At 44.6% G+C, this 21,834-nt stretch overlaps 5 protein-coding genes across 5 annotated transcripts; 1 reads left to right on the top strand and 4 right to left on the bottom strand.

Moving 5' to 3' along the window:
• Positions 1-138: 138 nt before the first annotated feature.
• LOC109476974 (putative helicase MOV-10) lies at positions 139-1,031 on the bottom strand. Its single transcript, XM_019777991.1, has 3 exons — positions 884-1,031; positions 431-595; positions 139-252 (listed from the first exon to the last, which is right to left on the bottom strand). The coding sequence occupies exons 1-3, from the start codon at positions 1,016-1,018 to the stop codon at positions 139-141; spliced, it is 414 nt and encodes a 137-aa protein (XP_019633550.1). The 5' UTR covers positions 1,019-1,031.
• A 1,291-nt stretch (positions 1,032-2,322) lies between these two features.
• On the bottom strand, positions 2,323-3,651 carry LOC109476973 (putative helicase mov-10-B.1). The gene is made up of 4 exons (XM_019777990.1): positions 3,570-3,651; positions 3,024-3,270; positions 2,789-2,887; positions 2,323-2,503 (listed from the first exon to the last, which is right to left on the bottom strand). Exons 1-4 carry the CDS (start codon positions 3,649-3,651, stop codon positions 2,323-2,325), a joined length of 609 nt encoding a protein of 202 aa, XP_019633549.1.
• A 47-nt stretch (positions 3,652-3,698) lies between these two features.
• Positions 3,699-6,848, bottom strand: LOC109476972. Its single transcript, XM_019777989.1, has 4 exons — positions 6,751-6,848; positions 4,668-4,921; positions 3,929-4,143; positions 3,699-3,801 (listed from the first exon to the last, which is right to left on the bottom strand). The coding sequence occupies exons 2-4, from the start codon at positions 4,911-4,913 to the stop codon at positions 3,699-3,701; spliced, it is 564 nt and encodes a 187-aa protein (XP_019633548.1). The 5' UTR covers positions 4,914-4,921; positions 6,751-6,848.
• Positions 6,849-8,896: 2,048 nt separating this feature from the next.
• On the bottom strand, positions 8,897-18,568 carry LOC109476971 (putative helicase mov-10-B.1). Its single transcript, XM_019777987.1, has 17 exons — positions 18,145-18,568; positions 16,536-16,890; positions 16,087-16,334; positions 15,700-15,817; positions 15,314-15,439; positions 14,993-15,097; positions 14,564-14,726; positions 13,116-13,267; positions 12,787-12,975; positions 12,335-12,482; positions 11,842-12,006; positions 11,396-11,505; positions 10,914-11,113; positions 10,413-10,576; positions 9,919-10,161; positions 9,359-9,547; positions 8,897-9,061 (listed from the first exon to the last, which is right to left on the bottom strand). The coding sequence occupies exons 1-17, from the start codon at positions 18,494-18,496 to the stop codon at positions 8,897-8,899; spliced, it is 3,192 nt and encodes a 1,063-aa protein (XP_019633546.1). The 5' UTR covers positions 18,497-18,568.
• Positions 18,569-18,817: 249 nt separating this feature from the next.
• Positions 18,818-21,761, top strand: LOC109477277. The gene is made up of 5 exons (XM_019778372.1): positions 18,818-19,298; positions 20,224-20,396; positions 20,918-21,117; positions 21,272-21,444; positions 21,631-21,761. The coding sequence occupies exons 1-5, from the start codon at positions 19,034-19,036 to the stop codon at positions 21,690-21,692; spliced, it is 873 nt and encodes a 290-aa protein (XP_019633931.1). The 5' UTR covers positions 18,818-19,033; the 3' UTR covers positions 21,693-21,761.
• The last annotated feature ends 73 nt before the right edge of the window (positions 21,762-21,834 follow it).

Below are 21,834 nucleotides of genomic sequence, written 5' to 3'. Positions count from 1 at the left end.
TTATAAGTATTCCTATTTATTGACTTTAAAGAAGCAGAAGGTTGTAATTGTTTTTCTTACGCCTTTTCTACTGTGACCACCCTGTACCTCCCCTCGAATATTTTGTACTACCAAGGGTATCCGCCCCCTCATGATCACTTACCTCCCAGCAGTAACTAGTGTGGTGACGACGATGCGGTACTTTTTCATGATCTCTTCTTTACTTGGGAAGTAAACCTCACCACTGGTATCGTAGTTAGAGCACTCGGCTTCCTAGTAAAGAAAAAGATGATTTGTCGCTTGAAAATGAATCTTTCACTCATCTATTGTTATGCCATCATTTGAAGAGCCGGCTTTGTAGAGGAACTACTTAGTACTTGTACTTCGACTTAGTTTGGGAGTCCATCAGGCTACCTTCAGATTTAGTAGAGAGAATTCTGATGGTATTTACCTTCAGATCTTGAGGTAGCATGTCCCACCGACGGGAAACGGCGTTCATCCTGAAGAGGGATGACTTGAACTGGGGCTGCTTGATGAGGCGCTGAGCCAGCAGGTCAGCTGCGCTGTTGGAGGGCGCGCAGGCCAGGATCACGCTCTCGCGGTTCAGAGTGTGGACCTGAAATACAGATGTACTGCTTATAGATACTAGTATGTGGTCGCACAAGATACGCTGTTATCATGACATGTGCAGTTTCACCTTTTCACAGTGTAAAATGCCCTTAATTCATCGAGTTAAACGTTACGATAACGACATTTTCCTTGTATTTGTGCTGACTTTGGGACCCACTTAATCTAAGTATGTTCATGCTAAGGAGACACTACTTATTCGCGTGTTTTAGCAACCAAGCCCATGCACTACCAGGTCTAACTATTATGACATAGCAGGAACCTTAGAACTGAGCACCTGTTTGATGGCCTCCACGGTTGTCATGGTCTTGCCCGTTCCCGGAGGCCCGAAGATGAGGTACGGGGCAGGGCGGGACGTGCCGGCCACGATGTGCCGCACGGCTCGGTTCTGCTCTTCGTTCTCTCGTAGCATCCGGTCGAATAAACTGAAAAAAAATCAATGTATCATCCATTGTCGTTGGGTAGAGGGGCGCCAACTAATGACATACGTATGACATACAAACCACTATGCGAGTCTGAAAGGTCTGTCATGAACGAGAATCTAGTACCTGAGACTTTCTGAATCCCTGATATCCGGAAAGTACCCCACGCCTGAGTGTTTAGGAAACAGCACATACTCCATCATGGCTTTTGTTGGCGCTTCTTGGACGGCTCGATGCTGCAGACGCAGGGGCAGGCGGCCGAAGGTGAACTGCACATCAAACTTCATCCCCGTTATGAAACTACTCACGAGCCTAAAAAGAAGAAAACATCTTGACGTACTGACGACATTGAATGATAGACTAGAACTATATGTAGATTAGAGCTCGATTAAACGCCATTCCTGGAATAAATACGCTAACGATCTCGCGAGTTGGTTGCTACCACTAGGAAACGCCTTTTAAGGTTAAAACCCATATCTATGGAGAGCCTTCAGTTTTTTAGAGAAAAAACATTGCACATCTTACACTTATTACCATAGAACTTAATCAGCACGGAACTTAATTAGTGCTACATCACGTGAAGGATTACCATTTACAGCAATGGTTCTTTTGACACTACACAAGTGTCTAAATGTGACATATGACCACCATATTATGAAATATAAACACCATGTACCCTATTATGCGTTGTTGGTGCAGATAGGTATGTCTTAACCTACGAGAATTACAAACGTGTGAGACGTACTGGCTATGGAAGCCAAGCTTGACCTCCAGAAGTTCAGTGTGGTGGACATAACCCTTGTAACGGGTCGCCCCAGCTTGACCCGCGAATCGCTTTTGGACGAATAGATGGTCACCTTTCAACACAGATGGGCGGTTCTCCGCCAATCCCGGAACCTGATGTAGGAATGACAACACAATCAAATCAATTCTCTGCATGCATCTGTCCTTGGTGCTACCTTTCCTTCAGTAGCCATCTAAGGCTACCTTATACCATACAAACTGGCTCTGTCCTTGGTGCTACTTTTCCTTCGGTAACCATGCGATTCTACCTTATACCATACGAAACTAACCCTGTCCTTGGTGCTACTTTTCCTTCAGGAACCATATAATGCTACGTATACCTTATACCATACAAACTGACCCAGTCCGTGGTGCTACTTTTCCTTCAGTAACCATGTAATGCTACCTTATACCATACAAACTGACCCTGTCCTTGGTGCTACTTTTCCTTCAGTAACCACGAGCAATAAGTCACGAATGGAGATCTAAATAAAACCTTACCAAACTAAACTCAACATCTGAAATGTAGTACCCTGAGTCGAAGGAGCCTCGGATTGTTGTCCTTCTGCAGCGGCACGTCGTCCATGTTGTACCGCTGGATGTCCACCTCCATCTGAATCTCCTCCGTGTGCAGTAGTTTGCCGAACCTGCCGCTGTAACCCGCGAACGTCAGAGCACCGGACAGCTCTCCGCTAACGCCAACAACACAAAAGCTGCTATCAAAATGTCATATAAAACAAAGTTCATTGTGAAAAATGTGGCATAGTGTCATTTTATTAATCAAATCGGACTGTAAACCCCACCCTGACGTCTAAATAAGACGCAGCCGGGAGAACGTGCACGTGCTTCTCCCTCTTCCTGTCAACACCACCCTGTATTCTGTCGTGCTTGTGTACCTCTTTTTGTTTTCATGTTTCGATGCCGAAATGAATAAATGGGACGGTTTTAAGAAAAGTTGCAAAAATAGAACAGATTACCTTAACATGTCTGACCCTCGTCCCCTCAGCTGCCAGCGAAGGTCAGACGGGATGTTATAATAGCCGACACGTTCCATCACTAACCCGTCTCTCTGTGGACTGAAATTTAACAAGAAATCGGAATAGAACAGTGAATACGCGTTTCCCTTTGGGTTTACATCATTTAACCTGCGCTGTCTGATTTTGGTTTGTTTAAATATAAATGTTGTAATCAAAACCAGAAGTAGATTCTTACGGGTCGGGTTTCACTCCTTCGAGCTCCTGAGTTCCCCGCACGACCCGGTAGACCCTCGGCGGAGGCGTGTAGGGCTGGGCGGGCGCCAGGGCGCGGAGGAGCTCGTCATTTATCCCGGCAGACAGGAACCTGGCGATGTGGAAGTTCTTGTTGTCCAGGCGGCGACAGAAGTGGAAGATGACCGGGACAAAGTGGCGGGTGTATCCGCGTATGGAGCGGACACGCAGGTTGATGTCATACTCATCTCCTGAAAATACGGGGAAAAGTTGGTTTCACCTGATGTTCACTAGCTTCATTCAAACGGCTACCATTAAAGTCAAAAGTGCAAAAATAAAAGGACCACAAATTGACTATGAGGCATAACAAGTACTTTACTATATTGGTTAACTTTTAAGTAGCTATTTAGAAAATTATAACAATATGGATTGTGCAGTTTAGAGACATTTCACCGCCAGAAAAAGAGTTCGAAACTGGCCATAGAGAATTTTCACATTATCAAACCTTGGATAACTAAGTCCACCTCAAAAATGTAATACTCGTTCATACCTGGGCCCAGTAGGTGTTCCCCCAAACCACTTGCCACGTGATCTTCGTCCGACAGAACGAACTGCGGCTTCCTCCACACCATCTCACAGCCCAGAAGCCGTACACTGGACCCGGACGTGTTCCTGACCGTCAGACGTCAGTGTGCCTCTGGAGGGAGATGTCGATGTGGCCATTCTGCCCGTCCTGCTCACAGCTGACTTCGACATTGAACTTGTTCTTCACCAAGACATCCCTGCAATGAGTGAATGAGTACAATTACAAATATCATGCACATATATATGTCTGATGGTTTTACACCCTGTGCAATGCAGTTGTAGTAATATAATTCAGTGTGTCGGTGATGGGCGTGTATGAGCTACCTGTGGGTCTTTATCCACCCGAGCAGTTTTTGTTCCCGCAGGGCAGGGTCATCAGGAAGAGCTGTCTCTGTGGCACCGTCATCGGCGTCCCCTTGCGTCTGCTCCAGGGACTGCAGGCTGCGAAGCCCGAGGTGCTGGTCCACCGCCGTGGTCCCCCTGGCCACCAGGAACTCTCCCGTGCCGATGATGACGTTCCCTGAGCGCCCGATCTGAACCTGTCAGCGGAAGGATGTTCATTATTATAAACATCACCAGAACATTGCAGAGAATTCATGCTAGAAAATAAAACACATCTAACACTTCTACTCGTATTTATCAATCCAGCACACCTACAGGACACAGGGATTTAAAAAAAATACATAACAGACTAGTAAGAAAGTTAACAAATATTTGAAAAACTACACACTGCTACATCCGCATAGAACAGTTTACACATCAAACAAATAATATTATGTCGGACCTGCACAGTTTGCAAACGCACAATTAACTTAAACGGTTGGTGGTGGGTTACGGTAACACAGATTTTATTTGTATACAGCTGTATATGATGTTAATTTGTAGGACATTGCTTACTTTATTCATTTTGGTGTTTCGTAAAATCACATTGCTTAGTTCAACGAAAGTATTAGTTATCTTGCATGTACAGGTCCCCACTGAAAAGCAGTGTTACCACTGAGTGGGCAACCCTGTATAAAATATGAAGAATAATATTTAAAAAATATGAAAAAAATCTTTGTACCTTGTTATGGTTCCTCAGGACACGAAGTACTTGCGAAAACGGAGTGCCCCTACGACGGCGAGAGGGCCACTTCGACATGGTGTAGCTCCCTTCGTATATACTCTTCAATTCTTGCTTGGTGATATCTTGAGAAGAGAGGTTTTTTCCCTCAAGGAACTGGAGAAACTCCGTTCCCTCTGCAAGCATCTCTTGTGGAGAAGCCTTAATGTTTGGTCTGCGATACGTTCTCTTGCCGATGTACGCCATGTCTGTAACTAGGGAAAAGGAACTTACTTTAATTTACCTGGTTGATATTAGCAGTGCATATAAACAATGTTGGCGTTTGTCATAACATGCGTTTGTGCACATGTAAACTTCGGGTCCGCGGAGCAAAGTTCCACGCGGACCGTCGACCCTACTGTGATGTACCGATGGAAGCTTCGAAGGCGAGGAGTCCCTAAAAGTTCGTTCTGATGCGAAATTTCAATCACGATCTCTCAGGAAAACAGTGCACGAGACGACGATTGGCATCTAGACGCTTGTCGTGATGGGAACATGTGTTAACATGTTAAGGGTTCCCAAAGTTCTCAGGATCCGACGGAGCTTGCTTCTCCCCGAATCTCACACTTTTCTCTCTTTAAATTATTTCTCTCGTGTATAGGTACTGCTCAAAAGCGCACTCATAGTCGCGGTATTGCTATTTTCTTTCAGCACGGTATATGAAACACGATATCGATCTGTTTACCTACATAGCAACCGCCAAAGAACAAAGCAGTTTCGGAGTTCTCTTCCCGATGTGGCACTGTTTTCTTGCTTCACGCTTGACCACTTGCCACAGGCGTGTTCTATCATCCGATCAGTCTGGCATATAGAAAGAACTTTGATCAAGTTTCGTCACTTGATCAAAGTTGCACTTGTTTCGTCACACACATATGAAAACACGGTTCCTTATTGTCACCGAAACCATTGACACCAGCCCTACCTGTTGGCTCAGTTTCGGTGTTGCGTCATACACATGCAACCCACATGCTAAAGGTCAGGTGTAAACCATACCGTAGTACCTGCCGGGTTTCGGGGAGGGATGCATGAAGGATAATGTTGATTAATACTCCTCTGTACCTTAGTAATGTAACATAGGGAAGCCAAAACTTGAAATGTATTTAAGCTGACCATGTCAGTGGTTAGTTAGGAGGAAAAGAACTCATGTAAAATTCTATATAAAGGGACACCTGTGGCATATGGCCCTTAAATGTTAGAGGTTCAGAGAGAACAGCTTCCTATACCTTCCGTTACATTTCTGCCCATGACTTTGTTGAGATTCCAGGGTTCAGTGTCACGTCCCCCCTGACCAACCTGTGGTGAAGTCTAGTTCGTAATTTTGCCAGGCCGTTGCGTACTTCCGCGTTCGGAAAGACCCAGTTCCATGCAGTCACTGGTACGAACAGGAAATACCAGACCGTTCAGTTTTACCAGTCTTACCACAAAACCGTCAACTTTTAAAATGGCTATTCAAATATGTGCCATGTCCCCGTACTATAACGTAGCGTTGTATCCTTAGGCCACACCAATTTAATTTGTTGGTTCTCGGATTCGCCTCTTCATTTTTTTCTGATTTGCAAAAAAAAAAAAAAGATTCTGGTTCTGAATCAACTAAAAAATGGCTCATATTTTGCCCCCAACAGTTGAGGAAATTCCTTTTCTTCCTAGTTGTTACAGTTTTTTCCATCTATCAATGCAGTGGTTTGATTAAAAGTTCAAAATTTATACTTTAAATTTTAACCCAGCCTTTTTTGTTGACTTCATGGCTCATATTGTAGCATTTGGGGCTATAATAGGATGCCTAGACCTGTTTTTATTTTTATTTTTTTTCGCCCTGTCGCTTCATATTTTTTCTGAAAAAATCCGAGAACCAACAACTTAAATTGGTGTGGCCTTACGTTGTTTCCTACCCCCAAGTTGTCGCCATGGCCATGGCCACTCAGTTTATACCTCAACCTTTGGCTACTTTAAGCACCATTACGTTGGCTGTGTGTTGAATACAATGCATGTACTGGTAACTGAAACACTTTTAAGTCTCCCAACAATGATAGAAAGGTTCTCTTACCTTAAATACGAGCAAAACCCTTGAATTCTTCTCTGGCTATGAAGTACGTCTGAACTACAGACAACGATCCAGAAAACTATGCTGCGTGGTCTGAAAACCGTTGGCCGGGAAATACCCACTGTGTGAAATCCCCTGACGTCACCGAGGACATCAAACAATGCATATACCTATGTCGGACTATTCCAAATGCTGAAAAGAGGAGGGGGTGCATGATTCATAAAGGGGTATTTTTCCGCGGACGCGCCGTGTTCCTGGTACATTCACCCGATATTTGGTAGTGACGTAGGAAACTACGCCGAGTAGTGAGGGAAAAAGAAATGAAAAATAACAACAAAGGTTTTCTTACGTTTCCATGTACATTTCCAGTACTGCGTGCCGCAGTATGTAAATGCGCCCATGACCCTCCACGACCTTAGGAACTACCTGAACGCATGGATACCTGCAGCTCACATTCCTTAACGTTTTTCTTGAGGAAACAGGTGAAAAACATAGAGGAAACAAGTCTACTCCTTATCATTCCCACGAGGAGGAAATAGTAGCACGGTTCTGTTAGGAGAACAGCTAACAGAGTTCTTCATGTTACGTTTTCACCGCCACCATGGCGATTACAGCACAGAGGATCATTCCCCTGGTTGCCTGCCTCTGTGGTCACCAGACTGCCGCTCAGAGAACCACGGTACGGTAACAATGTTTTTTTTTATTGGTCGTAGTCTTGAAAGTTATCATCGATGTCTACACCCAGCTTCTTCCCCCGCTAAAACCATCTACTTTTAGAATTAATTGTCTTCTTCGTACGTCACGACACACTTTGACCAAAGCAAACAGCCAACCCTGAGAGATTTTCAGTTGATAGACGATATAAGTGCATACATTTTGTTCGACATCATCTTTATTGAATCAAGAAAACTACACATTTAAACAATAGACAGGATTATCGGTTAAAAACAACACGGTCGGCCATTGAAGACAGATCAACATTGATCTAGATCGCAAGGTTTAAAAAGGGGGCTGGGCATCAGCCATCAGTTTGCTATTCAAGACATAGTGCAAGAAAAAATGTTTGGACAAAAAAATCCTGTTAATAGTGCATTCTGATTATAGCCTCTTTTTTCAACACTTCACTCCAAACACAGATTAGAAATGAAACATTCCACTTGACAGATTCAATACTAGAATGATCTGAAATGTAACGTAAATCGCAACGTGATCGAATTACTTTGTAAAATACTGACATTACGAACGCGATTTCCTGTAAGATTATTATAGGACACTTAGCTTAAAAGTTAAGTAAAAGATGTTTAAGACGTTTTCAATCTTCACGGCGCCATTCTGGTTCTTCTTGAAGCTGCACTTGACTTGCGTCATTGTTGTCGTCAGAAGGAGGTCTGGATGTATCTGTGATACAATAAACGAAGCAAACAAACCAGTGAAAAAAACAAAGCAAATGAATAGTTAAAACTGCAAAACCCTTCCACATGAAAGCTCATACCATACAATACAACACAACACAACACAACACAACACAAAATGTTTAAGTTTACGATCAGAGGATAATCTTTCTATATATCAGAAATTAAAGCCCGCCAAGTCAAGACGAGCAGCGCCATGTGTGCGGTAAATATTCGTATTATAGCCTATATCATGATCCTAGTGAGTAGGTCAACGGCTGTAAATGAGGGAAAGGGATAGATGAGGGGAGGGAGTATTGATCTAACTTGTTCTACACCTGAAGAGACCTCCGAGATATTCATGGGTCTGACGCTTTAGGACTTTTATGCACATTGGTACGTAAAGTTGGGCTTTATCTGCTCACCGTCCAAGCGGACTGCAGCAAACCGCTGCACGACATCCTCCGCGCGGTCCTGACTAAACTGGAACTCGCAGCTGTCTGGGTGATAGCCGCCCTCCTCCAGACAGTACTCCAGGAAACTGTGTGTGTAGGGGATTGATAATCATTCCATTATCCTATTGGTTCATGCTGTCAGGCGACCCAAAGCAGCTAACCTGGTTTGGCCATCATACAAATGTGAAAAGGGTGTGCGGCTACTTTATTAGAGTACAGACTGGGGCATGCTCGTCGTTTGTTGTTTTGATCTTCAGGAAAATATAGACACCCAACTAGACGGACTTTTTTTACAGACACTACCTATTTGTTTTCCTGTTTTTGTGAAACTTTGACAACTCTTTCTTTGAGAGGGACTGAGGAAAGCAGGAAAACCAACTTCTTCCAGTGCTCGTCTCGACAGAGTGTGTGCGGGTTTCCCACAACAATCAGCAGGGCCTTGGCTCTGGTTATGGCCACGTTGAAGCGCTGTGCATAAATAACGAGAATTCATGAGAGAAATCACACTCACACACACGCACACACACACACACTCACACACACGCACACACACTCACACACACGCACACACACTCACACACACACACACACTCACACACACTCACACACACGCACACATACACGTGCGCGCCCATGGACACGCGTCTCAGCTCTGACCGTCATAAAGAATGTAATGTGATTTTCAGGACATAGGCACAAAGAAGCAGACTCAATTTCATAGCTATGGCCCTTTCTAACAATGACAAGGCAGGTACCCCACTTCACCTTGGGATTATTAAGAAAGCCCAGGTTGTATTCCTTGTCTAGGCGGAGGAATTCGAGCTTGGGGCTCCTGACAGTGGTGACGATGATGACCAGCCTCTCCTGACCCTGGAACTCCTCAACAGACCCCACCTTTAGCTGGGCGTGGTCAGTGGGGTACTGCTGCCGGAGTTGCTGCTGGATCTTCTGAACCTAGACACACGGCCGTATAAGGAGGGAGATGAACGTCACCATAGCTAGCACCCGGTCCGTCCTGCTGTGAACGTTTTTTCCTATTTAATTGAATGTGCGTTATAGCCTTGTACTTTGTCGTATGTGGCCATGGGAGGTTGTCTAAGACTGCAATAGCAAAAGTCTGTTTTATCATACAAATATAATAAGAACAGCGTAGGTACTGATCTTAATGAGATTGTACTGTCTTGTATAAGACTGCAATAACAGCAAAAGTCTGTTTCATCATACAAATATAATAAGAACGTACAGCGTAGGTACTAATCTAAGCTACACATATCGTAAAAGATTATAAGGAAAGGTTTGGCAGGATTTCAATCACAAGGGTGTACCTGTCTGCGGTAGGGAGAGATGATGCCGATGTCCCTCTTGTTGACACGGACAGTCCCGCGGCTGTTCAGAAGCTCATGGACGTAGTCCAGGACTGTGGCGACTTCTCTGGCGTTAAAGAAGGACGGGCTGTTCCCCTCTCTCTTATCCTCTCCCTCCACGCCGTGGAAAATCACTGGGAAGTCTTCCGTCGGAAGATGTTCCCAGCGACACAAGGATTCCCTCACCAGCGGGTCAGCATAAACCTGTGGACATTAAAATGTGTCAGTTAATGGGCCGTCTTTTGGTGATGACAAGGGCCATATCATCAACAGATGCCATGTCCCATGATTTCGAACTTTATCCTTATCCTGATTTATGTACGGAATATTATGTAGATATACAGATACATATTAATTAAAAGATATGTATTGAATGGATAGATGGCTACAAAATTGGTACGCATTGTTAGTAGAAACACTTGCAACTTCAAGACATTTTTTTCTTCTCATCGCACCTCCAACTCTCCATCGTAGAACTGTTCGTTGGGTTCCTCAATGATTGCGGGATGGGACCGGTAATTCCGGACGAGTTTGGTCAGCACTCTGGAGTCGTACTGTCCGTCTGCGCGAGGTTTGTAGACCGGGCATTCCGTCATCAGCCGCTCCAGTAGGGACATGCCTACAGGGGAACATTGTGTAGCAAAAACTTTCAGAGCAAAAGTGGCATGAATAATCATCAAGTCGTACTTTAGTGGCTTCCCACTTAACGAGGCTTCATTCAACTTGTCTATGTCCGTCATACGTCAGGACCCTAACGCTACATCACGACATCGCCGGTGTAGGTCTGCTGCATGTAGCAGAAACATGCCTTTGTTCCGTTCTTCACTCAACCATAGACATGCGTAGATTTCCATTTGAGAGTTTGAGATTTGATAACATTAGATATGCCCATTCAATGACATAGTGTAGCTTTTGTAGTAAAGCAAGGAGACCCTGGCAAGGATCATTGTGATTACCAAGCCCACACGCTATGGCCACAGGAGACCTGAGTACGGGACCCAGCTGTTTGGGGTCTCCAGCCAGCACGAGTTGCCCGCCGGATTCCGGAGACAGCAGCCCGGCCACCGGAATGACGGCTTCCGGCTCGACGGCGTGTCCGGACTCGTCGATGAAGACGTGAGTGAAGTGGCCGGGCGGGAAGTTTGCTGAGGCAAGCCTGTAAATAAATGTGAGATAGACGCATAATATGAGCTTGAGCACGTCATGGGATCATATAGAGCAAGGTTTTCGACTAAAAAGAAAACAACTCGTTTTTTCTCGTTCCAATTGACATACCTTGTTCTCAAAGTCTGCTTCAAAACGTGTGAAAAAACTTAATTTGGTTGTCCATGATAATCCAACTTCGCAAAGCAAAATTAGAGATCCCAATCACACGCTGACATTAGTAGATGCAGTATACACACAGGTGGAGACAAAAAAATCACTCCTACGGTCCTACCTTCCAGCCGTGACCACTGTGGTGACGACGATGCGGTACTTTTGCATGATCTCTTCTTTGCTTGGGAAGTACACCTCACCACTGGTATCGTAGTTACAACACCTGGCGTCCTTATGAATGGAAACATCATTTAGTACACATATCTGAACTTACGTCAAACGATGTTGTGTTGAACGCATTGCTTAGTCCTGGCATGGTGTCAAGTACCTTACGTAATAATAGGTACGTAGTCGCATCTGTGAACACAAAATAAATAGCCACTGCTTGGCGACTCACCCGTTGACGTCGGGAGATGTCATTTTAAGATGAGGAAACGTAATACAGATACAATATTATTGGAGGACAATATGGACGCTAGCTATACCCTAACGTTAACCCCATCACATTGTATGCATATAGCAAGTAATCAATTAATCAACACAATTGGAACATTAAATCTGCCATACCCTCAGGTCCTGTGGGAGAGTGTTGCTGGATCGTGAAGGGGCGTTCATCCTGAAGAGAGATCTCCTGATCTGCGCCTCCCTGATGATCCTCTGTGCCAGGAGATCTGCCGCGCTGTTCGAGGGGGCACAGGCGAGGATCACACTCTTCGGGTGGAGTCGATAGACCTGAAATAGTATATACTTAGATAAGAAATTCAAACGATTTCTGATTTTGGCAAAATAAAAAAATTAAAAGAAGAATAGAAAAGATGGTATTACGAGTCCCATAATAAAGCCAAAGTTTGGCGGCAACCGGCACAGTAGTTTCAGTGAGTCTGCAGTAGATGGAAGCTGTGATCGTGCACTGTAAGTCCGTGCCTTAAAAAAACTAGCGAAAATACGCTATGATTCTTATGATGATATATTACCAAGACATCTATATACATATGCATGTTTGGTAACATATGTGACCTATGCTTAGCCGAGTGGGGCAAACATGTACATGTATAGGCACCTGTTTGATGGCCTCCACCGTTGTCATGGTCTTGCCCGTTCCCGGAGGCCCGAAGATGAGGTACGGGGCAGGGCGGGAGGTGCCGGCCACGATGTGCCGCACAGCCTGGTTTTGCTCTTCGTTCTCTCGCAGCATCCGGTCGAAGAAGCTGGAAGAAAAGGAACCGGACACTGTTGTTCACGTTGGGTTACAGATGTCACGTATCAATGTGTCTGACCAAACAGAAACTGTATGTAAAAATGTAAAACCTTCAGTAGGCTGATCGGATACAGACAGTTATCAGTGGGTATCATTTATTTTCATTCATCTATCTGTGTCAATCACTCGGTAGTTAGTCAGGCGTGAAAAAAAGATTAACATACATGTATATAGACAATGATAAAAATGAATGAATACAAACAAATTATAACAAAATTATTATAATCTAGGTAAGGGGCAGATAGTCATCTCACTTCAGATCTTCATCTGGATCCCTGGCTGTAGGGAAGAGTCCCACGGAGGAGTCCTCAGGGAAGAGGACCTGCTCCATCATGTTCCTGGTGGGCACGGTCCTGACGGCCCTGTGCTGCAGCTGCAGCGGCAGGCGGCTAAAGGTGAACCGCACGTCAAACGTTTTACCTGGAAGGTACCTGTCCAAAAGTCTGAAAAGGATAAAAGATATGTTCATCAGTCTTGTTTTGTCTGAAGTGAAACAAATTGTTGACAAAATAAGAATCTTTATTGAGAGTTCTGAAGTTTGCTCTATGTTGCAATGTTGATTGATCTGAAGAAGCAAACTTACCGTCGATGGAACCCAAGTTTGACTTGGTTGAGTTCCACGTGGTGCACGTAGCCCTTGTACCGAGTCGTGCCGACTTGTCCTCGCGGGTGTTCATAGGCAAACAGGTGGTCTCCTTTCAGCACGGACGGGCGGTTCTCGGCCAATCCAGGAACCTGTCAAAAACCTGTCTGTCGTTACTAACTTAACTTTTGCCATAACACCTCTACATTCTACACTATCTTAAAAGGAACGACGAGATGATACTGCTCTCTTCTATGCGTCCAAGACAGTCACAGATGTAAACAATGCTCTCAATGCGGATCTTCGTAATATTGAGACATGGTTGGAAACAAATGAACTGACTCTCAATGTTAATAAATGCAAAGCTATGCTTTTGGGACCACACGTAGGCTGCAGTCAGTTACAGAACAATTGTCAGTTATCCTTTCTGGCACCATTTTGGAAGTTGTTTCCAGTTATAAGTACCTTGGCGTTTGGCTTGACTCCAGCTTAACATGGCAAGTTCACATTGACAAGTTGTGTAATGCGGTCTCTTCCAGACTGGGAGTCATACGACGCCTCATCCCATGTCTGCCCCAACACACTCTTATAATGTTGTTTAACTGTATAGTCCTACCTAAAATAGACTACTGCGATGTGATATGGGGAAACTGTGGTAAATGCTTGTCTGACAAATTGCAAAAGTACCAGAACCGGGCAGTGAGAATTATCCTTCGTTTACGTTATACACATCATGTTGGCGATGGTGAGTTATCTACCCTAGGTTGGAAAACTTTATCATCCCGGAGAAACTTGCACCTGCTACAATCAATGTACAAGGCAGTCAACAATGAACTCCCAGACTACATAGATAACTTCCAGATGGCTTTTGAATCCCACAGATACCCCACCAGACACAGCCAGAACCTATCTTTGAAACTGCCGCTTGTTCGCCTTGAATGTGGAAAGCGCAAATTCTCCTACAGAGGCCCTGCCCTCTGGAACAGGCTGCCAACTGCTATTAAGACCTGTCCGTCCATGTCCATTTTTAAAATGAAATGTAAGAATTGGCCTGACCTCTGACCCCTCCATGCCAACATATAGGACTGGACAATGACAATGACAATGACTGGACTGGACAATGATGTATTTTTTTGTTATTATTACTATTTATTACTGTTATTGTATAATTTTTGTATGCTAATGTTATTATTTGTATGTGATTGTTGTATTGTGCTGTGTAATACAGGGCCCCGTTGAAAAGCAGTGCCATCACTGAATTGGGTTACCCTGTATAAAAATGACGGAAAATAAAATAAAATAAAATGCGTTTTCTGGGGTGAAACCTTCACAATATTTCGACTAATAGATTATATATGTTGCTGGATGCAGTATCCTTTCTGTATGTATTTATATCTATATATAGCTATGGCCTCTCAAAACATGCGCGCGTTCACATGTGTACAAACCTGCAGAGTGAGAAGCCGGGGGTTGGAGTCCCTGCCCATGACTGTTCTTTCCAGATCATACATCCTGATGTCCACCTCCATCTGGATCTCTTCGGCGTGCAGAAGTTTCCCGAACCGGGTGCCGTACTCTTGGAAGGTGCCGAATAGAATGGACAACTGTGTCCTGTTGTAAGGCATATAGTCGAAAGCTATATATCAAGCTTGAGGTATCACAAACTTTTTAAAAAAATTACAGGTTTTGGGTCTTAAGCAAACCCACAGCCGCAATATATTATAGCCACTTCAAATTCTGTACCTGTATAACCGTCCCTGGCCTAACACACCAGCTAAATGAACACATAAGCTGCAAACGGAAAGCTATGACTAACGGATAATGTTATAGCAAGCGCTCAGGACGTCTAGATCTGATAATACTATAAAAGATCTTACCTGAGTCCATCTAGATTTTGGTTGTCTGCCCTGATTTGTCTACGAACGTCGTGCGAAATGGGATACTGATCAAGCCGGCCCATCTCCAGTCCATTTCTTCCAGGTCTATGAATACATTCACAACAGAAACTCCGATCAGGATTGTAGGAATATGTTTATAAATCCTTATAGTTTCAAGTCAGTCTTTGATCTAAAGTGACATTAATCGAAGTTGAAAAGTGCTGACTGTCTAATTTAAACGATCATCCACATGCACAGAAAAATACAAACAAACTACGGACTATTCTAGGTGACTGTAAAAAAACAACTCTTTTTACTTACGGCTCGGGTCTTACTCCGTCCACTTCCTCGTCGAAGTCGTCAGGCGCGCCCCCTTGCGGCGGCGAGTAAGGCTGGGTGGGTCTCATGGAGCGGATGACGTCATCTGTGACGCCGGCAGACAAGAACCTGTAGGAGCACGTCGTGGTTGTATGGTTAGCTTTCCTAATTATACATCACTATGTACGGGTTTTTGTTTTCTGTGCACCGCTTCATTGGTACATGGTAGAGGTTGCAGTCCGAATGGATGTTAGCAGGTAGGTTCCATGTACAGAGGAGAGCACGTCAAAAAACCTACCAAAAAAACGTCCTCATGCGGCTCGTACTACTCCTGAGCGCAGAGTAGCCAGTGAAAATGACATGACGAAAACCTACAAAACTGAACAAACCTGGCGATGTGGAAGTTCCTATTGTCCTCTTGCCGACGGAAATGAAAGACGACAGGGACGTAGTGGCGGGTGTATCCACGGATGGGGCGGATGCGAAGCTCGACACTGTACTCAGCTCCTGAGGAACACGATGACAAAATAAGTTTGTTACTTGTCATCAAGTATACCAATACATTCGTACCGATGTGCAAGGTAAATTCACTTCCTTCAATTGTACACAATAAGCACAGCTGTGAATAGCCTGATGACAGAAACAGACGAATTCTTCTTCATGATAAAGACCATGATAAAGTAGCAGACCTCATAATGAGATACCTTAGTGCCTTCTCCTAAATGAAATGATCAACGTTATTATACCAAAAAAAAAAAAAAAAAACTCGCGCTAACCTGGACCAATAGTGTGTGTCCGTACCCCATTAGTCACCCGGTGCGCATCCTTGAGCGTATACTGTGGCTTCTTCCACATCATCATTCCTCCGAGGAACACTACGTCGAAATATCCCGTGTTCTTCAGAGAAAGTTGAGTGACGGAATCTCTCCTCCGATTCCTCTCCATGTTGATGATGATATTCCCTTGCTCACCGTCCAACTCGCAGCTGACTTCGATGTCGAACTTGTCTCTCACTAGGATGCCTCTGCATTGAATTAATAAGAAATCAACACACGAAATAAATAAAACAAGGCTTTACCTCACTAATGTATAAGGGTGCAATTACAGTTTTTGCCACCGAGAGGCAGAGCTGCTTAGCAATTGATGACCATAGTCTACTAGTGAACAGTCTGAGGGGCGTTTGCAGTGGCAGAACATGGAAAAATCGACCAGCTATACACTGTACCTATGCTCATTCATCCACTCCAGAAGCATTTGTTCCTTCTGTACGGGGTCCTCAGGAAGCGCAATCTCGGTTTCTTCAGCGCCGTCTCCAGAAAGATTAGGATCGTGCGCCGTGATGACAATACTTCGGTCGCTTCTGACTCGTACTTTCTTCTGCCGACGCAACATGAAGAACACCTGGGAGAATTGCGTGCCGGGCCGACGGTTGGAGTTCCTGTTAAGCTTGGATTTGGTGTAGGGCACCTCGTACACTCTCTTCAGCGCTGCCTTGGACACGACAGTAGTGAGGCGTTGCTCGTGAAGGAACATAAGAAACTCCGTCCCTTCAGCCCTCCTTGAGCAGACATTACACATCCCTAATAATTATGAGAGAGACAGGAAGATCACTTGTCAACACTGCTCAATTTTTGTAAGTCCAGTGCATGTATCTCATTTTACTTCGGCCCTTGTCGTATTGAGTCGTAAAGCAGTGATGTCGATATGGCCTCTTGCCGAGAAACTATAACACCGCGAATGTGCGTTATAGTTATACTGTACATATAGAATCCAACAAGGGGTATTCCGTATCGCCCGAGGTACCAGCCCGACAGCGCGTCTTTAACCATGCATCATGCGTCTTTAACCATGCATCACATGACAAACAATGCAAACTTACGCGAACAATGTTTAGAGTTAGGTGCAAACAATGTTTGGTTTGGTTTGGTTTGGTTTAAGAGTTAGGTGTAACAGGTCGTTCGGTGTAATGTAGCTGCCGCCGCGCCGCGTACTGCGAAGCTGGTGTGTTACGCCCAAGGGCGGTTATACCGGCTATACAGATACAGATACAAAGATATTGTGACATTTGGTTTACCGGATGAGTGCTGTGAGGGAATGTTTTTCAGCTTCAGGCTAAAACGTGGGAGACAAAACAAGAAAACAGCAGCTGCATACCTTATGCAATAGTCTAACGATTTGGAATGTATAAAACATAGCAGAACACGAGGAATGCCAACAATACGGTGCAACCCATTATTGCCAAACCTGTTACAAAACTGATGTGCATGTTGTCTTGCGTTTGTGTGCCTACACGCCACCAAGGAGGTGTGGATACATATTATTGTAGCCTTCCTGGTGAGACAAATCACGGATGGAAGGCCGGACGGCATAAATTATATTTCTGGGCGTACGCACGGTCAAAAGCAACGCAAACAACTTGCGACAGAGGGGAAACTATTTTCCCCCGGTAAGAAAACACCACTGAAGAAAGGATTTCATGGGTCACAGCTCGTTACTTACGGTGGCGTGACGCGTGACGGGTTTATCATTAGCCGTTATTAAACAATATTATAAAAGAACTAAAAAAAGATTTGTTAATGCCATTAATTGTTTTCGTAAAGGCTTATATTCTCAAACGGAAGGCCGAGCCTCGTGTTAATGCGTTAAAGAAATGAAAGGGACTTGACAAACCCGGAGGTCAAGGTCATTTGTCAGTATCAATTACAGCCTCAACAGATTGAGCAGCACTACTCAAACCTTAGGAGTTCATTTGCATATCGTGACACCCAAATTTTCCTACTGTCCCAAAGAACATTTAACCTTCTTTGTAAACACACATAAAACAAGTTGAGTACCTCCATGTCGCGTAGAAGTTTGGGCTGTGCAATTCGCATGGTAGATATTGTAGAGGTCAGCATCTTGTGTGTTGACTGTGGACGTTTCCACCCCTCCTCCAGTCGTAGGGAAATACTCAATGTTGACTTGGTGGTTCCCATTACGGCGGTAGACAATTCGGATTATGTCCTCCTGGCTCAAGACATACAGAACACTGCTGAAGGAAGTGCCTGTGCGGCGACCTTCAGGTCTTGAGGCGGTGTACTGTTCGTTGTAGATTACCCTAAGTGAGGTCTTCCTGAACACCTGTTGACCGTTGAAATGACTGTTCAGGTAACGCAGAAATTCTTTGCCCTCCGCCAACTGAGCCATACCTCAGATGTCAGATCTAGCCAAGAAGTGTAATAAGGTAACTCAAGATGGCGAACAACACACCTGTATTTGGGCGAGTTCATTTTTTTTGCCAAAGCAGGGCCAATGGAATTTATTTTCAGTCACCAATTTGATATGGACTTCCGGAGTTTTGTGTTTGTCCGGCTCGGGAAGTTTAATGAAAAAGTTTGTCACTACTGTGAACAAACAACACCCATTACCGGTACCCCCATAGGATAGAATTAAAGAGAATGAACTATTCCACCGATTGTGCTGACTACAACATCGACCAGTGTCAGTTTACAAAAACAGACAGTGCAGTGTCACACAACGCCATGGCTGTAGAAGAAAAGAGAAGTATTGCATGCCGCAGTATGTTAATGCGCCGAAGACCCTCCATGACCTTTGTTGAGCATGGTTTTTGTTGAGAAAACAGGTGAAAAACTTCGAGGATCGGATCATTCCGACGAGGAGGAACTCGCACGATTTTGTTAGGAGAACAGCTAACTGAGTTATTCGCGTTACTTTTTCACCACCATGGCGATTACAGCACAGAGGATCATCCTCCTGGTTATCTGCCTCTGCGGCCACCACACCGCCGCTCAGAGAACCACTCTGCCTTGTTACCAGCCCGGGTCGTGCTGCTGGGGAGCTGAATCCAGTGGCGTTAACGCCGACACAGTCGGACTGCAGCGGAGGCTGGCTAACTTGGAGGCGAGGCAGGCCCAAGTGGAAGCACGGCAGGCTCAGTTGGAGGTGAAACAGGCTGAGAACCCGGTCTCGTGTCCGGAGCCAGAGATACGTGAGTAAAGGCCTGTTCACATTCATCATACGATCGCTGTTCCATCGCAACATTAGTAAGGGGTATTGTGGGCTATAGCTAGTCGTGCATGTAATATGGAAGTTATACAAAATTCAGCAGCCTTGTCACCATAAAGCTTGTCTTCGTGTTTTGTCGGTGGTTATTCGGTCAAAGCTTGCTTGAAAACTCTTAGACATAAAAATAGTATGGCGACCTACAGCGAATGTGACCGCACGACCGGTAACAATGTTATGTTTGATTGGTCGTAGTCTTAAAAATTATCATCGGTTTCTACATCCATGTTTCCAGTCCCTGTTAGGATACTATACACAAAAAAGAAAAACATAGAAACAATCCGACGGTAACTTGTGTGGCAACTTTATTAGGCAATGGAAGCTGCGTTCGGACGGTAAAACGACTGATACACGGTGCAGGTACACTACGTAGGTCTAGCTCTACGACAGCAAACTGAGGGTTTTTGCCAAAGTTTGGACAGTTGTAGATGTGTCGTACAAATGTCAGCTGTTGTGACGGGAAAGGTTGTTGTAGATACTTATTGATTGTTAATTTTCTCGCAGCCGGACTGAAAATATAGCACAAGAAAAAGGGGAACACTTCCTCCAGGCACTGGGCCACGAGGGTAACCTAGTAAAGTTACCTAGATCACATTACCTGCACGATGATTTATTTAAGCACCTCTACAACAAATGGATGGTTTTGTTTGTAACACAAGGCACCATGCACCGGCATTGCATGCGTTAATTGACCAGAAACGCAATTACAATGCCAATCCACTGGATGAATCATCTATCGTTAGCTGGACTTCCCTGGAATATTACATAACGGTTGACAACTTTGTTGGCACTGAACATTTCAGTGTACTAACAATTCTTATAAATAGCTGGGTATTTCTCTGTTGCCACAGCATGTGAATGGAAACTGGTGTTCAAGATCGTGTCGAATGTGAACGAAAGAAGTCACCCACTCTGGAGCGCCGCCGATACGCCGTCCGACATGCCCGGGGACCCGGAGGTGGCGGGGCAGGGGCACTACAGGAGCAGGGACGTCGATGTGTGGGAAACACTGAACGTCACACAGGTACCAAACGTATACCCTCAACGACTTTCAATAGTATGATGATAAATAGGTGCCGCGTTAAGGCGCGGTCACATTTCCCAACCCGGGTCCCGGCCGGGCAGTCGTATGGAACGAAAATTATGATATAAGACAGCAAAGCACACAAAAAAAGTTTGAGCACTTTTTGTGTATACTAGTACTCAAATATATTTGTATATACAAATTGTTTATTTTTTGTTCACGCAAACAACCCGCCCGGGCCCCAGCTTGGAAATGTGACTGTGCTCTTAAGGGGGGTTTTCTGAAAATGTCTTGGCAAGGGAGGGCTTTAACGACTCGATCGACGGAGGGAAAAGACCGCGAAATCAACGAAAAGGGTGTTATTCCAGTTCATCAAGATACCGAATTACTATTGCCAACATCCATGAACATGGATTAGAAGTTTCCGATATGCATGTATGTATACAGTATATCAAAATCTAGCTGCATAGCAGCCATGGTCACGCGAAATAGACGTTGTTCTGGTCTTCGTTGGCTACCAGGTGAAGGTGTCTCTGTACACGTTCAGTCCAAATATGGAGACTCGGGACATCATCTTCAACGGGACAGGGAGTGACAAGAACAGCTGGTTCTCCAAGGACCGGCTCGTGTCTTCGCCATGGACGGACCTCAAGACTGCAACGACCGACTTCTTTTCCATAGACGGCGACTGGCATTATGCAATGTATGGGTCGACGACGAGGTAATTATATAAGCACACAATACTGTTAGCATACGTAATATACTTTAGAAGTTAGGACCGCGTAGAGTCGTACAACATGGTTAGAAATAGTTGATTAGCATTTCCTTAGCCTTTGGAAAGTGTCGTACTCATCTATTTGACCATTTCTGTTAAGGATCTTTGATAGGCGGTTCCACATCGCTCTGACCAACAACTGCGCAAGTGAACGCGGCTGGCTGACTGTCCTTGACCAAAACTCAAACTTCTGTACTTGGGAGAGAAGTGAAGACGGCCGCTATCCTCGCATCGTGTATTCTAAGCTGCCCGGAAGCGTCGATTATTCGCAAGGTAAACATGTACTGAGTACCCGTCGGGAGTTCTCATGTAGCTTACCTCCATTTTAGAAATGACCTTATTGGTATTTTTGCAGTGGGTGATTCGTCGTGAATAGGCCTGGAAGATACTAGTAGACCGTGATTTTCAGTGTGCAAATGTATTAACTATTAACGCATTCACATTTCTTGTGCCATGCAGACTCGGCAAATGTGGGCATGGCTGATGTCATGGCCATCTTCATCAAGACCTGTGACAACTAGCTAGACGTCTCGATACTCAGCTGATATCTGCATCAGGAACTAACAAAATTCTGCGGAGATACGACATTCCTGATTTCTGATTGACTACTGTTAGTACAATATTCTTCAATCAGTGACTGTTTTTGTAAGGTAAAAACACATA

This window comes from Branchiostoma belcheri, unplaced genomic scaffold (genome assembly GCF_001625305.1).
Source record: "Branchiostoma belcheri isolate BF01 breed outbred unplaced genomic scaffold, Haploidv18h27 scaffold4, whole genome shotgun sequence".
NCBI lineage: Eukaryota > Metazoa > Chordata > Leptocardii > Amphioxiformes > Branchiostomatidae > Branchiostoma > Branchiostoma belcheri.
This window is presented reverse-complemented; position numbering and strand designations above follow the sequence as displayed.